General features: G+C 42.8%; 1 protein-coding gene across 1 annotated transcript; it reads left to right on the top strand.

Annotated features, from left to right (window-relative positions):
- Window positions 1–4,752: 4,752 nt before the first annotated feature.
- Window positions 4,753–15,519, top strand: SLC6A4 (solute carrier family 6 member 4). The gene is made up of 13 exons (XM_058037631.1): window positions 4,753–5,206; window positions 5,891–6,025; window positions 6,632–6,851; window positions 7,246–7,384; window positions 7,752–7,886; window positions 9,564–9,667; window positions 10,355–10,482; window positions 10,769–10,881; window positions 11,562–11,693; window positions 12,678–12,777; window positions 13,128–13,228; window positions 14,530–14,697; window positions 15,361–15,519. The coding sequence occupies exons 1-13, from the start codon at window positions 4,753–4,755 to the stop codon at window positions 15,433–15,435; spliced, it is 2,004 nt and encodes a 667-aa protein (XP_057893614.1). The 3' UTR covers window positions 15,436–15,519.
- The last annotated feature ends 1,169 nt before the right edge of the window (window positions 15,520–16,688 follow it).

The raw sequence follows: 16,688 nt of genomic DNA, 5'->3' as shown, positions 1-16,688 counted from the left end.
CAACTTTTGTAACATTTAAAATCATTGGCACAATTCTCTTACAATTCACTGGACCATTAATTTCAGTGGGGTTTGATCACTCTTTATTTTGATTCTCTTAAACTAGAAAAGAATTTCTAAAAAATTCCCCTGAATAAATCAATTTTCAGCTGTGGAGGGATGGTCTAGATATCAGCTTAGACCTGCTTTACACCTAATGCCCCAATTCTGTGGCTCCCAAGCAGTTTTGACTATCAGGTTTTGAAATCTGAAATACCGACTGTCACACTTGCTAATGAGCTAACAGGAAAGGACATTCTGGGTACTCATTTTTTAAAGAAATCAGTAAAAGTGAGCACATTCAACATCAAAAGGCACCAAATTCTTTTTAGCATTACGAACCTAAATATGACTTGTGTATGACACACAGCAGGCAAAATCCACCATAATTGAGAGCAATGCAATTTAATTGGCTGAAATTTTAAATTTTTTAACAAATCCTCACAGTATGGGGACATCTATTCCGTGATACTTTGATTTAAGGGTTGCTCCTGACCTGTGCAAACTCAGAGGAAAATCCTGAAACCTCTCTGGCTCATTTGTGGCTCAGGGGTGAGAACAGGTCCAGGCAAACAGCACAGCCCTCTCCTGCCTGGGGTGAGTGATTCTATCTTGTCACACAAACTTCTTGCTTGATATTTGAGATAAAAGTAATGTCCTTGGACTCTTTCCATTTCTGCACAACTGCCTGGGTGAGCTGCACGGTGTCAGGTGAGTCAGGCAGCTGTAACTTCAACCATCTCAAATTCTCTGTGATAAATGTGAGATTTAGGTCAAGTTAACAGGAATCATCCCAAGGTTTCATTCTGTTTGCCAACACCCTGGGCTGACTCTTCCTGAGGTTCAAAGCTTCAATTCCCAGCGAGTGCCTGCATGTGAAGGGCTGGAGGATGGAGGAGCAGGGGAGGGAAGGTGGGACCTGAGTTTTCCTTCAGCCCAGCGAGTGCTGCTTCCCCACTGTCACGGAATCAGCACATGAAATAAGAACTTCATTGGTGTGAAGTGATATTTGTACAAATCTATACATTCTGCAGCTGTGAGGGCTAAAATGGGAGGCACAGGGGTGGGTGAAGGCTCTGCAGCCCCACTCAAACTCAGGAACTCCTGGTGACTCCGGATTTGCCTCCCTTGCTGATTCTGCTCTTTGCTGCTCCTCAGCCCCATCGCTTTGCTCTCCCAGACACATGAAAAGCCAATTCCTCCTTTTAAAAGTGCCGAGAGCAGGAAAATCCCGTTGTTGTGGTGCTGGGAAGAGTTGTTTACTCTGTGGCAGAGCATGAAAGGCGAGGGATTCCCGCACTGCCAGGAGAGGTCACTGCGAGCCTCCAGAAATAAACAGGAGATGCTCCAACACTTAAAACTTGAACCGGGCTCCAGGTCAGGGATGCTCCTCGAGGATTGCTCTGGTACAGGCAAAAGAGCCGGATTTGTGCATCAAGGAATATGCAGGGATTTTAATTCCTGCAGTGTTCAAGCTCATCTCCGTGAGGGAGATAAATAAATATAATTTAATTAATGTCTGACTGATGTGAACTGCGTGGGTGGCTGCAGCAGCACGTGTGGGAACACATGTCTTCAGTTATCACCCAAATGTTTTCAGCAAAGCTGGGACAGCTGTGCAGGACTGCGGGGTCACTCCTCTTGAGTCACTCTTTGCTCAGGGAGGTGACACTGCCAGGGCTGGCACCTTCCACGTGCTCCTGGAGGGAACAGCCCCAGCTCAGGGCACCGGGGCTCCCAGAAGAGCAAAGTCACCAAGTCTGCCAAGCACAGATCAAAGGGAAATGAAAGCACACGGCTCTGTCGTCTTCCCTTTTTTATGTCTTTTTCTCCTGCTGCTAATTAGGCCTGATAAGAAGCCAAGGTGCAGTTATGTAACAGCAACCTTTGTGACAGCTCGGATTGAAAACAGGTAATAAACTTATTTCTAAAATCACTGCTGCCATCATTCATTCACCTGAATTGGGGATCTGTGCAGAGAAGTGATGGAGGCTGAGGTGGGCAAAATTGGGGTCATTTTCCCCTGGATATCTTCCCTGTGTACGAGCATATTTCCCACTCCAATTTTCTCTGCAGCTCTTTACACTCTTTGTAGTGCTCACAGCGCCTTCAATCTTTTTTTTTTCTTGATTTGTAGCAAAGCAAAGAACAATGTACATTCTCCCACAATTTCTTATGGTGTAATGAAATAATCTGAAACTGTTCTGCTTGCATGTGCCAACTATGCCCCCGTGAATTCCACTGTGCAGCAGTGGACTCCATCACTGCAGAGATTTCCCAGGACAGCTGACAAGCTGGAACTCCTTTTTCAGAAAGAAATAATTCTGATTTCAGCTGGAGCCCCTGAACATTCACAAGTAATTTTGCATATTTGAGGCTCAAACTACTGAAAATTCAACCAAAGTATTTCAAACAATGTGATTTTTTTTTTCCATGTGGTGTGCAGAAGAACAGGAGAAGGAGAATTTAGGTCTGAATGGACAACAATCCTGGTTGTCACAAATCTTGGATATCAACAATAACTCCTTGACCTCCCCTTAGTAAAGAAAGCACTAAAAATGTGCAGAAATAAAGAGTTTTACAAACACAGTGAGAGTTTAGCCTCAGATATGGAAAAATCAGTCCCATGAGATAATGCAGTTAAATCAACATCCTTTACTGTGTTCCCATTTATGAGTGAGAGGTGTAAAGTCCAGAAGGGCTCAGGTTACTTTTCCACATTCCCACCTGGTATTTACCATGCTCTGTACAAGGGGAGGATTGCCTGTGGCCTTCCCTTGGATTTCTCTGTGGCCACCAGGGCTGTTTCCATCTCCAGAACCTCTTTTGGGACATTTGGAAGGTTTTGGACTCCAAAGGCATTCAGGTTTTATAGTCCTGCAGGTAAAAGAGAACCTCCTGTTCTTTGCCCTGGTGTTTTTCTCTGGAACTTGAAGATGTTTCAATCTTTGTGGATAATTAATTAACAGCAGCAAAGCACCTGCTCTTGTAAGAATTCACATTAATGATGCACTGCTTGCTGTATGACAAAAAAGAGAGTATTCGAGTAGAGATAGAATGTAAACCTGAAGAACTAAATATTTCTGAAAGTTATTAGCAATATTTTCAAGTGAATTTTATCTCAAAACCATCCTCCTGTTTGCTCTGCAGCTCAATAACTTTCCTTCTCTTTCTGCTTGCACTGAGAAATGTTTAGAAAAGGTTTAGCAAACTGTCTTTGCAAAAGATGGAAAGCTGGGGAAAGCCTGAGTTTTCATAGCTCTGATCATCAGCAAATTCTAGAAATAAGCAAGTGATATCCCTTCTCTGCTTTAGTTTTTTCCTGCAGTTAGTTATAAGTAAAATAATGCTTATTTTCCTGCTAGGATGTGACAATGACATTTACTACCATGATAAAATGTTTTGAAAGGGAAAAATTAGATGTAACAATTTAATCTTGGCATGGTGTAGCTTGTGTGACTCTTTGCTAGCAATAAAGCAGGGTTACTGCCCTGGGGAATTTACAGCCCAGGGGATCAGCTCCTGTTCCAAGGTTTTCTTGGGTAAAGGCAGCTGGGTGTTTACCTGAACAAATCAGCAGAAAACAAAACATGACCTGCTCCCAGAATCACAGCTCCTTCTCTGTTATCTTTGTTCTGCAGGAAAAGTTAATTGTGTTATACTTTATTTCAGGATGGATTATTTCCCTTGGATTCTGTTTTTAGCACACCAGAAGAGGGCAGAGCAGCCAGGGATCCTCCCAGGGCAGGAGCACTGGAGCTGTGCCCACCACCCTTCCCAGGGCTGGGACCACAGTGTCAGCAGATCCAAACTGAGTGAAAGATGCTTTTATTTGCCCAGGGAGTCAGATAAAATCGGGGACAAGTTTTGTCCTTTAGACTCACATGTCAGTTCCTAATGAGAAGAATCAAATTAAAGTTTATGACTTCTTCTTTTTCTTATCAGTGTTGACTGAGCCTCAAAAGTTAGTTGATGCAAAACCACTGAGATTTAAATACTTTTCTAAAGTTTCATTTAAGCCTTTCACATCTGCTGCTAAACAAAGCAGACACTGGGATTTCTCAAGAAAGGTGGTTGTGAAATGTAATTTTTATATCCTTAGTTATCTCATATTTGTTTAATGAATTCTTTTCCCTTCATACCGGGTGAATCTAGAAATTGCCACAAGATGAGTGGATGAGTTGCAGGATGAACTTGGGAAAATGTCAATAAAAGTCCCACTAAGCTCTGCCCTCAGTTTGCAAACTGGGAGTCCAGCAGTGCTCAGAGGAGAATGTGATGCCAGAGGACAGCAGGACTGTGACTGGGTGTGAGGTGTCCAGGAATGCACAAAGTCCAGCAGATCCTCCTGAGAGGGTGTGATCCAGGTACACCAGGTTCTGCTGTCAAAGAGGATGATTTCTTCCTGCCCTTCTCTGAGCAAAATCCCAGATTATCTATTCTGAGATCCACACTGCATGCTGTGATGGTTAATTACCTCTGTATTTTAATCACAGAATCTGCTGGCTGTAACTTGAAAATTACCAGCACCAGTAAAGCTTGTAATGGATTTTCAACTCTTTCTCATTTATTAGATGGTGCTTGTGCCTTCAATCTGATGGATTTAAGTATGGAAGAGGAATTCTAAAAGTGCTGGGAATAAAGGAAGATAAACCCCAAAGGGACCCTGAGGTGCTGCCTGTCTGCAAGTGACCAGAACAAATCTCAGCAAAGATGGAAAAAAAGACCACAAGCAATGAGACAGAGCCCCTGACTTCCAAGAAAGACACCTCAGACTGTAGCAAAGGAGAAGATTGCAAAGAGAACGGACTTGTGGTCAGGAACCCCAAATCTGCCCTGCGGCTGGTGGAGGATGGCAGCAAAGGCCACCCGAGCCAGGGGGACAGAGGGGAGGCAGCCCAGATCTCCAATGGCTATTCAGGGGTTCAGAGCTCGGCTCCCTGCAGTGGAGAGGGGGAGGATGCCCAGGGCACGGCCCCAGCAGCCACCACCACCACCACCACCACGTCCACCACCTGCGGGGCCGAGGCTCAGCAGCAGCTGATGGAGCTGGAGGACAGGGAGACCTGGAGTAAAAAAATTGACTTTCTCCTCTCTGTCATTGGATACGCAGTGGATCTGGGAAATGTGTGGAGATTTCCTTATATCTGCTACCAGAATGGAGGAGGTCAGTGCCCACTTATTGTTCCTTAATGCTGAATTTTTTGGTTTATAAATGGATGGTTTAGTGGCTTTTAAAAGATCTTGTGTAACAAATGATCAAGGAGAAATTATTCACTGAAAAACCTAAATATTGGGATAGGATAATCACAGAAAAGCTGTTTAGCACAGTACAACTAGAAGCTGAGAACCAGGTAGGTGCAGACCCACACTCCAACACCTCAATCCCTTTCCCAAGGAGCATTTTAAAATCTGATAAACCAACATGTCTAAACTAACTCATGAGGAAGGCTGGGTCTTTGACTCACTGACATAAGAGACAAAATACAAATCTAAAATCTGATCAAGGAGATCTTAGAAAGGACTTTCGTCTCTCTGATGTAACAAAGGCATTTTATTGGAGAAATTAATAATTTTATCTGTAGCCCATCTCACAGGTGTGAGAGTCAGTGGAGTCTTGGTGAATCCTGTGTTGCAGAAATGTGAGAAGTTTGGGCTGGGTGTTGCTTCTTGTTCACACTGCTGAGGAGTTACTCTCATGAGAAACCCCACAGTAATTCAGAGGTGTGCTGGCTAGGGAAGGGACATGCATTTTCCCTGTGAGATAAAAGGAACTCCTGTTTATGGAGTGCTGGTAATGCTGTAAGAGAAGTCTGTGAAGAGTTACAATCATCTGCTTTCTCTCTTGCAGGAGCATTCCTCATTCCTTACACAATCATGGCCCTCTTTGGAGGGATTCCTCTCTTCTATATGGAATTAGCACTAGGACAGTACCACAGGAATGGCTGTATTTCCATTTGGAGAAAAATATGTCCTATATTCAAAGGTAACAAAGGGAAATGGAACTTTCTGAATAACTGGAAAATCTTCCTATAAAGGTGGCACTTTGGGGGGGAAAAAAAGAAAATCTCATAAAGCCAAGTAAGACTTGTTCTAAACAAGATTTTGGCTTTATAAAGAAAGCTTTCCTAAAACTCCAGGTACACCTGCACATGTGTGTGTACTCTTGTATACACATACACTTTGCAACTCAAATTGATTAGAGAGAGGCTGACCAAGCCTAAAATGATAAAGAAAAAAAAGAACTGCTCTATATCCTCACTTAGTCTGGTTCCCAGTGCTGAAGCTCTAATCCTGTCTTTATATATTTACTGAGACTGCAAGATGCCTATTTCTAAATTGTATAAACTTAGGAACACATAGAAAATATCCCTTAAAAGAATGTTCTGTCTTGATTAAGGATACTTTGCTGGAATCAGAGTATTTCTGAAGTCACAAGAAATGCCAATGCTGTAAACACTTGGGAGGGTGTGTGTTCCTCCTGCAGAGCTGCCTTAGACAAATGGTTGTTGATGTGATAACCAATTATTTTCTTTTTTTTTTGTGCCTAAAACTTACACTGACTGAATGCAATTCTTTCCTGCCTCTCCAGGAATTGGCTTTGCCATCTGTATCATAGATCTTTACGTAGCCTCCTACTACAACACCATCATGGCTTGGGCTTTTTACTACCTCATCTCCTCCTTCACGGCGGAGCTGCCCTGGACCAGCTGCACAAACCCCTGGAACACAGGAAACTGCACCAACTACTTCAGCAAGGACAATGTCAGCTGGTCCCAGCACTCCATCTCTCCTGCAGAAGAATTTTATACGTAAGTGCATGTAAGTGAGGATGGTGGTGGTAGCCAGACTGCTGGAACACCAGCAAGGTTTTCCTCAGGGCAGCAGGGCTGATTGTTGATGGCATCCTCTTCAAATCACTGGATTTTTGGAGGGGGTTTAAGCTTAGGGTGCATGGGGTGCGCTCTGTGTTTTAGGAGTTTCCCAGATGCTGTCTGCTGTCACTTATCATCACTGCTGTGCTGTTAATACCAAACTTTTAAGTAAAATAAAATGAATCCAAAATTTCATGACTTTGAAGGCTGCTTAACAAGACCTCAAGATTCCTTGTAATGCTCAGATCACGATATGGGACTGTTAAATGCACATTTAATGTAAGGATTTGTTTAAAAAGTATCTCTGCTGTGTTTCTCTTTCCTCTTGCAGCCGCCAGGTTCTGCAGGTGCACAGGTCCAATGGGCTGGATGACCTGGGGGGCATTAGCTGGCAGCTGACCCTCTGCCTGCTGCTCATCTTCACCATTGTGTACTTCAGCATCTGGAAAGGGGTCAAAACATCTGGCAAGGTGAATGCAAAAGCACAACACATCAGCTTGTCTTGAGGCAGTTCTACCTGAGCCAATTAACTGCCAGGGGATCAGTTCAGGCTGTTTTCATGACAGGGATTATGGGCTGAGGTATTTGGGGAGCACTTGCTGTACAGTGACTGCTACTCTAAGCAACAAAATAAAATAAGTGACACCGCTGTTCTCTGAGCAGGACCAACCCTGCCAGGGAGAGGGTTCAGATGTGCAAACTGCCTCTTTACAGACCTGCAGAGAAGCTCATGTGAAGATGCTATAAATGCTAAGACATATTATATGATTAACTAACTTTTATTATCCCTGCCACCTTTCTCCCCATGGCAAACGCTCTCACCACGTTCCCCCACAGGTGGTTTGGGTGACTGCCACGTTCCCTTACATCATCCTCTTCATCCTGCTCGTGAGAGGTGCAACTTTGCCTGGGGCTTGGAGAGGTGTCCTCTACTACCTGAAACCTGACTGGCAGAAGCTCCTGGCCACTGAGGTAAAGAACTTTATAAAAGGGAGATTTGCTTTCAGCCTGCCTGTGTGTGTATCACCATAGATGCATAGAGCATGACTGAACAAATGTCTTAGCCTGAGCCCATGCTCTTTCCATAATCATAAAGAATTTTAAAGATTAGAGTCTACCCTCAGTTTAGCTTGAACTACAGGCAGAGCTCCCATACAGTGGCTGAACAGAATGAGTGATCTGATTAGAAGAAAGTAAGTGACCAAACACTTTTTCACCAGGAAAATGGTGACCAGGCTGGCACTGAGCGAGAAGATGTGAGTGCTCCTACACTGCAACAAATCCTTCCCCTGTGAGTCACACTGAGAAAAGTGAATTTATTAAACCCTAACAAGTGGTAGAGCTGCAGATTTTGGCTTAAAGGGATGAGTACAGCCCTACAGTGTCCACAGCTGCCCGTATTTAAATAGTGCAGGTTACTGGAGCAGAAACTTCTGTCTCCATCCTGTAACAAGCTTTGGCAGATGAGCCCACAGACACCAACTAAACTCTGGCCCAGTAACTCATGTAAGTGCCTGTGGAGGAGGAATAAATCAGTCAGGCCTGCATGCACCACCAAAATTTGACAGGAAAGCAGGAATGAGGACAAACTGAGCTAACCAACAAAGCCCAGACCCTCCAGTGTCTGATCCAGCCTTGAACTCTGAGGATGACAAGCAATCCATCAGGCTCAAGGCTGTGCTCACTCCACTGCCTGTGAAAGTGTCTGGTGAGGAGGGTGATGGAAAAAACCCCAATGCAATAAATACTACAAACACAAAGATTAAAAATTTCCAATGTTTGCAAGTCTGCTGCTGCCCAGCTGATATGGAGAGTTTTGAATGAAGAGGAAATGAAAAGACACCAGCCTCTGATAAAGCAGCATCTCCAATAAGGAACCACATCTTCTGAAAAAGCAATAAAGGGCATTGATATTGTATTGGATGTATCTGGAGTGAGGACAGCAGATTGCAATCTGTGTGCTGGGTGATGACAGAGCTCTGTCTGGGTGATACAGGATGGCCTCACACGATGGGAGAGAATATTAGAAATGAGTTGTAATGAACTCCATGTTTCAATCAAAAGAGAATAAATGAATGAGGACTTTCACCTTCAGAAAGAGAGCTGATATTGTACTTTAGAACATTACTCATTAGGGCTGTGGCCACTTTTCAAGTACAACAAGCTTTTCATAACAAGATCATCACACTTGCATCTGTCACAGCTACAACAAAGCTGAATTGAGCCCCAAGAACCAGAACTGCATCCACACAGCCAAATGGATTTCCATAAATCCAGGAAAAGTCTACATAGCCTGGAGGACACATTGCCAAGCACAGAGCTATTCCATAACACACAGAGTTTGGAGGAAGATTTGGAAGACGTCAAAATCATGGGTATAAAGTTCTCCATACACTGCAAAACTTGTGTTAAATTGATTACAGGCAATTGACTGAATTAATCTAAGATGCTGTCAGCAGTGCAACAGCCACAACAGCTCTACAACAAACATTCATATTTCAACAGCTCTCTCAACAGAGTGTCTGTTAGACCAGGACATAGGCAGACCAGTGAAATGCCCTTTTGTAGACCTAAGTGATATTCTGAAAATGCCAAACTCATTCAATCTGTTTCATGGCTTTTTTCTTCTTGGCCTTCAATATTTTTCAGGTTTGGGTGGATGCAGCAGCTCAGATTTTTTTCTCCCTGGGACCAGGTTTTGGGGTCCTGTTGGCTTATTCCAGCTACAACAAATTCCACAACAACTGCTACCAGTGAGTCTACCTTATTCTATAAGTAAAATTGAGTTTAAAAATATAACTGTGGGTATTTATGAAAAAGAAACAGGGTGTTGGTGAAAGGCACTAAATTGTCAGACCTGTGTACATAGAAATCAGAAGTAACAGAGAACCTGCAATCTCAAGCATTTCTCCTCTGTTGCCTACCTTAAAGTAAGATGATTTTTACTAATTTTACAGCAAGAGGTCTAAAATGTAGAAACCTGCCACAACAAAATTGACTAAACCCCTGCCAAACCATCACATTGTAGTTACTTAATCTCAGTAGTCAGTTAAAAAATAACTTCATTTTCTCAAGCAGACAGGCAATTTATGTTTTTTCGTTGTTACCTGAAAAAGATCTATTTCTATATTCTAAAATAAAATTCTCAATTTTTTAATATTCATGTCGTAATTCCTATTCTTTTAAAACAGCAGGATGCAGCCAGCATTCAATCCAGTGGCAGACTGATGTTACTGCACCTGTGTGGATTTGAGAAGAAAAAGTAGTCATGGGTTGTTGGGGTTTTTTCCTCTGTCTTTCAAATCTGCTGCTCATTTTTTCCTTGTATTCCCCTAGTTTTTCTAGGAGTGTGTCTAGATTGTAAACCAAGAGGTTGTAAACCCTTTCTAGCAGGTGCAGATGAGTCAGGTCCCTGATGAGAGTTAGGTCTTCTGTTGCAGAGATGCTCTGGTCACCAGCACTGTGAACTGCCTGACCAGCTTTGTGTCTGGGTTTGTCATCTTCACCGTGCTGGGCTACATGGCTGAGATGAGGAATGAAGATGTCTCAGAGGTTGCCAAAGACACTGGTAGGTAAACATTTCATACACATCTCAAACTGCTTCTAAGATAGAATATATTTGTGTATGTACTTCTAGATCGGGAGCAGCCCAAGAGATGAGAAATATTTAATATATTATTCAGGATGCTGACTTTATTGGGCACTGTTACAGCTAAAAAAATTAGCCTATAAATATCACATATAAAAGGCAGATTTCAGATTTGCAGTTTCACAGGCATGGCAAAGCAGCCTGGGGGTAGAAGTTCTCCCCTGGGAGATACCATGTCCTGACAGTGATCCCATCTCTGCTCCAGGACCCAGCCTGCTCTTCATCACCTACGCAGAGGCCATTGCAAACATGCCAGCTTCCACCTTCTTTGCCATCATCTTCTTCCTCATGCTGCTCACTCTGGGCCTGGACAGCACGGTGAGTGGCCAGCAGGGTCACAGCCTGGCCCCCTGAGGCACCACAGGAACAGAATTACAAACACTGCACTGCCACTGAGGGGTTTGCAGTGCCAGGTGCCTTCTGTAAGACAGCAACTGTTACTCCAATTTTTATGTGAATAGGTTTGAATATAATCAATTATTTGTCACTGTCATGCTGTGACAATTAATACCCTGAAATACAAGCAAATTGATTTATACATTCCTAATTGAATGCAGCCATCCAGTCTCCTTTCTTGCTTGTAAACTTACAAAGCAATTAGGAAAATCTGGAATTTTTTCACATAATTTGGATTTAAAAGGTGGGAACTGGAGATACGCTAAAAAATTGTCATGTGAGTCTGGTTTTACAGGTGGAGAATCAGCTTCTTCCAGCAGGGCTGAACTCAGCTGATTTCAGTCTTGGTCCTACTGAGCCACCTCTCATTTCTCCACGTCCTGGTGCCTTTGGATGACAGTGCATCCCCACAGACACCTGAACACTAAATCCCCACCCTAAAGAGTTTTAAAAAGTTAGGAGGAAAGACTTGTCTAAAACCCCACCCCAACTCTAGAGCAGAATAAAGCACCAATGTTTCAACGTTCCTTTAAGCACTCAAGCATACTTTAAAACAGGTAACACTGCCCTCTATTTCCCAGTGACTTTTCCATGCTTTTCAGTTTGCAGGACTAGAGGGAGTGATTACTGGAGTCCTGGATGAATTTCCCCACGTCTGGGGCAAACGCAGGGAATTGTTTGTCCTTGGTCTGACCATCCTTTGCTTTTTGGGCTCGCTGGCAACCCTGACATTTGTGAGTATTTCACCTCAGCCTCCCTCACTGGCAGCTTCCTGCCAATGACACCTTGGAGAGGGCAGTAATTTTTTGAAGAGAGTTTCAAGAAATCAGATTGAACCTCCAGGCTGTTTTCTCTATGCATTAGAAATTCATTACTTGGAATAAATGTGAATTAGATTTCACTAGGAAATATGTTGCAAAATGATCATGCTGCAATTCATTATGTGCTACACATCATAAATGGTGCTGCTCATCAGTCAGCAGACAACCAGCCACATTTTTATGTGGTTTATTTCTTATTCCCAAAAGCCCTGTGTTTAAAAATAACATGAATAGTTATTATAATCTTCACAATGTGTCAAATGTATTTTGAATTTAAAAAAAGATCTAGTAATGAATTTCCTGGATCTTCCTCATTGTTTCAAGGTAGAAATCACCATTAGTCACATCAAATTGTTCCCATGGGGCTTGTGGATTTCATTCCCACAACAAGCAATTTTTGAATAATGAGTGTAATGATCACAAGGGAAATAGAAAGAAATACTTGGCTTTCCTGTCATGTTTCACTCCACTTGCTCATTTATGTGTAACTTCCTTCTTATATGAAGTGTTTGCTGTACAAGGATGCAGAGTTCCTCTGCAAGAGGTCTCCTCCTTCGTGGTTCTGATCCCAAACAGAAAGAAAGCAAAGCAACACTTTATTTATTTGCTGTTCAGTAGCCATGACCCCTGGTGGAGAGGAGGGCATGCACAAAGCCATGCTGTAAAATCCCTTTTTTTCACTAAAACCCAGCCAGAAGTGCCATTAGATTTTAGCTTCTCTTCATGGCAGCCCCCGGGTGAGGGGTGGCCACAGAGGGTGAGCAGCTCACCAGGGTTTCCCTGGCAGGAACAGCCACCAAGTGACAGATCTGGGTGAATTCCCCACTTGTGAATGTTCAGCTCCAGCAGCAGCAGGGCAGCATCCTGGGCACACTGACAGCTTGGTCTCTTTTCCAGGGAGGAGCATATGTGGTGAAGCTGTTTGAGGAATATGCCACGGGTCCAGCTGTCCTGACCGTCGTGTTCCTGGAGGCAGTGGCTGTGTCCTGGTTCTATGGTACCTCCAAACACCCCACCCCAAACTCCTGAGCTCCTGCAGCTCAGCATGGCCTCAGCTTCTGCAGACAACATCACCCAATCCCCAGAAAAAAGTTTGCAAAAGCCTTTCACAGCCTCACTGATAACTAAGGCAGTGAGAATTAGTGTTAATTGCTCTCTGATAGCTAAAAGTAACAGGAGGTGTAATTCAGCATAATTAAAGATTTAGTAAAATTAAGAGTTATAGGAACAAAATAGTCTTCTGGGATAGATTCTGAATTTACTTGCTGGGCATAAGAAAGTGTTGAGTATCCACTTAAGAAAATCTTAGATCTGCTGTCATCCCTCTCCTCCCACTTGTGTCCACAGGCATCACCCAGTTTTGCCACGATGTGAAAGAAATGCTGGGCTCTGCCCCAGGCTGGTACTGGCGAGTTTGCTGGGTTGCAATTAGTCCACTTTTCCTTCTGGTGAGTTTTGTTTAGAGCTTTTTCTTTCCAGCACCAAGAAAATCACCACTGAACAATGCAGCTCATTCTAAAAGCTTAATTCCAGAATTCTCTCCTGAAGTTCTTTAGTAACAATTTTTGTTAAACAAAAAAGGCTCAATTAGTAAAACACCCAATACCATGCTGCAAGGTCTTTGTATCAAATCACAGTTTAAAGGATTTTTATAGTTGAATTAGCTGAATAAGTCTGGATTCTGAATAACTCCCCCCCTGCCCTCTGCTAAAGAAATTTACTTTGTTTTGCTGCCTTATGTTTACCTCAGCAAAATGTAGCAATAAAAGCTGATGAAACATACTGTCAGAGGAGGAAAACCAAGATAAGTAAATACACTGTCTCAGCAACTGCTGATGGACAACTTTAGAATATTCCACTTTAAACTTCCAGCAGTTAATTGGAACCATTATAAATCTATAGTTCAGAATTGGAAATACTGTCCCAGTGTTTGGCTTGGCAGTGTTATTAATAACATTTGAACATAAAGTGTTCATTTCCTGATTCAAAATTAGTCCATGCTATCTTTTATTCTGACTGACCTTAGTGGGAGCACAGCAGGTCAAGATGGAGTTTATGAAGCACAGAATGTAGATTTAAGACCTACAGAGTGAATTCAAAACACTTATAATGATCAAGGCATAATTAACAGACCTTGATTTTATTACCCCTAGAAAGAGAAATCTACAAATTAAAATGTCACCACAGTAATTTTTAAATTTCTGTCCTCTTTGTAATCCTAAACCAGCAAAATGGAGAGGCACAGAGCTCTGGGGATGTGGTTACCAGGCAGAGCTATTTGTATTCCCTGTGGAAACCCACCTAAAATAAGGAAAGCTCAGGATACAGGATGTCATTTCTGTATGGAAGTTTTGCTGGTAAATCCTGAGCTTCTGATGATACTCTGGAAAAAAATTAGTCAGAGACCCTTCCTGGGACAGTCACAGATATTATTCCTGTAGTATTCAGCTAAAAGTGTTTGTTGTTTCCTAAGGAATTTTTCAGTCCTGAATGATATGCTCAGGAAGATGATCCAACAGCAGTAACTGAGCTGACTTTTTTCCTTTTCCTGTTCTGACAGAGAGCAGCGTAGAGTGGAGAGCATCTGTTTTGGGAAGGATCCTCTTGGTGTTTGTTTCATGATTTGTTGTTGATTTGTTTTAAATCTACACTCATGTATTTTAGGATTTTTTTTCCGTGTCAACAGAGTTCCCCGAAGCGCGTGCCATGAAAATCCACAAATTCACACTTTGCCCTTTTTCTCTTTCAGTTTGTCACTTGCAGCTTTCTGTCCAGCCCTCCTGAGCTGAGGCTCTTTGATTATGATTATCCCTACTGGACCACAGTTGTGGGGTACTGCATAGGAACCTCCTCCATCATCTTCATTCCCATCTACATGATCTATCGCTTGGTCATCACCCCAGGGACACTCAAGGAGGTATCCCTGATGCTCTCTTGCTTCTGTTTCACTGTTAGGAAGGAGGTGATCCCTAAAAAAATATCATGACTGGCTGTTCTGTTCCCAGATTCTCACAAATCTCCCCAGTTCTTGCTGAGGCTGCTGACAATTCTTATAAAATATTACATCAAGTAGTTTTTTAAGCTCTGATGAACTGGAGAGTCTTCCTAAAATTCACCCCAGACACTCAAAATCCCCCAGTCAAGCAAATAAGGCAGTGAAAGGCTGGTTTCCTGGGGTGTATCTGTAAGAAAAGCTTGTTTTTCTTTCACACATTTAGTAAGATTTCTCTGCCATAAATCTGTAATGTCAATACTGGGATTTCTTCTAAGTTTAAATAAATACCAGTTCATAAGAAAATATTTAATAGGCTCAGGGTACCCAAGTAAACTGCAAAGTCCTAAAGCATTAATATGATCTGTCAAGCTTTGATTCCAATTATGTTACAAATAATTTTAAAAATCCTGCTGTGTACTTCTATAGCACTTTCCATCTCCATAGTGCTAACAGAGGCTTGCAACACTCTTAAGTAGCTCAAGAGGTGTAACTTAAAGTCATACTTTATTATTAATATCTTTCTAAATGGCTGACATGATTTGTACTGCCTCTAAAATCAATCCATTTCTGATTGCTTTCCAACAGCGTATTCTGAAAAGCATCACTCCAGAAACAGCCACAGAAATTCCCTTTGGAGACATCCGCATGAACGCAGTATAAGCTGCCCTGGTTCTGGGGGAGGAAGAGGAGCACAAAATGTCACTTTCCCCCCCTCTTCCCCCAAAGAACCTCCTTTCCAGCTGAGACAACAAACAGAGTTTTCCAGGGAGGCTGCACCACTGGCACCAGTGGGAAAGGTGATGCCTCCAGCACATTGATCCAAGCAATTCAAGGACATGCACTGAACTGAGCACTCACTGAGGAGCACGAGGGAACACCCCTGCTCCGGGAGCGGCACCGAGCGCCTGCAGCAGCCCCTCCAGGACGAGCAAGGCACGGCAGGAGTAGGTGTAGACCCCCAGTGTGTGGCAGTGCTCCTGTAGCTCCTCCCTCCGTGTGATCGTTCGTACCGGGCAGTGTTGTATTCGCTTCTAAGGTTCTCTACTTGCTTCAACTGCGTGGGAAAATGCACAAATATTTCTGATAGCCATACATTACTCGAGTAACGCAGGGGTTTATACACTAGGAAAACAAAATTAAGAAGTTCCCTAGGTTTGTGGTGGCGTAGACAGAGGGAGAGGAAAGATGCTGAGCAGCACAGCTCTGCACACATCAGCACACACAGCTGGTAGCACCGGCCTCACGTTCACTTCCTCTGGTTTGTAGGTGGTAACAATTTCTATTGTTTCTTGCATAAAAAAATTACAAAAATAATTTTTTGTGATGTTCGAGGCTTCACTTTCCTTTAGACCCAATCAAGCCACAAAAACTCATCATGAGTTACTCGACAAGCCACTTAAGCTGCCAGCACTCACTGTACTGTTTCCATAACCAATCATTGTCCTGGCAGAGCTACAGAAACTAAAGACCAACAATGAATCTTTTTGAGTTCTGATGCCAAAAAGTACAATCTTAAAGATCTCTTTCTCTGTTTCACTTCAATTTTTTTAACAGTTAATTTCACACCTAAAATTTGCTGGAGCCAGCCTGTGGGGTTTTCCTCCTCTTTCCTAGTACAGAAGTAAAATTTAGAATAATCCTTTTGGCTGGCTGACAAAAATACATTTACAACAATCCAAACCTACTCTGAAGGGTTAGTAGCTCATATTCTGATGTGACTACATTGGGTTTTAAAGCTGAAGAAGAAAGAAGAGAGGAATTTTTTTTTCTTAGCAAGAAGCTGAGTAGAGTTCAGCAGGATTGATTCTCATCAGAATATTTATATTAAATTTCAAGGCACTGACACACAAATTACCCCCATGTCCATCCAAAGCTCTTTACATGGCATGCACACCGGTGCTCCCCAAATGCAG

This window comes from Melospiza georgiana, chromosome 19 (assembly GCF_028018845.1).
Source record: "Melospiza georgiana isolate bMelGeo1 chromosome 19, bMelGeo1.pri, whole genome shotgun sequence".
Lineage (NCBI taxonomy): Eukaryota > Metazoa > Chordata > Aves > Passeriformes > Passerellidae > Melospiza > Melospiza georgiana.
This window is presented reverse-complemented; position numbering and strand designations above follow the sequence as displayed.

What these genes read in the sequence shown, in the direction of transcription:
- SLC6A4 (XM_058037631.1), top strand. Translation starts at nt 4,753, where the DNA reads ATGGAAAAAAAGACCACAAGCAATGAGACAGAGCCCCTGACTTCCAAG. An exon ending in AATATGTCCTATATTCAAAG is followed by an intron (nt 6,026 to 6,631) that starts GTAACAAAGGGA and finishes CTGCCTCTCCAG; the next exon opens with GAATTGGCTTTGCCATCTGT. An exon ending in CGCTGGCAACCCTGACATTT is followed by an intron (nt 11,694 to 12,677) that starts GTGAGTATTTCA and finishes TCTCTTTTCCAG; the next exon opens with GGAGGAGCATATGTGGTGAA.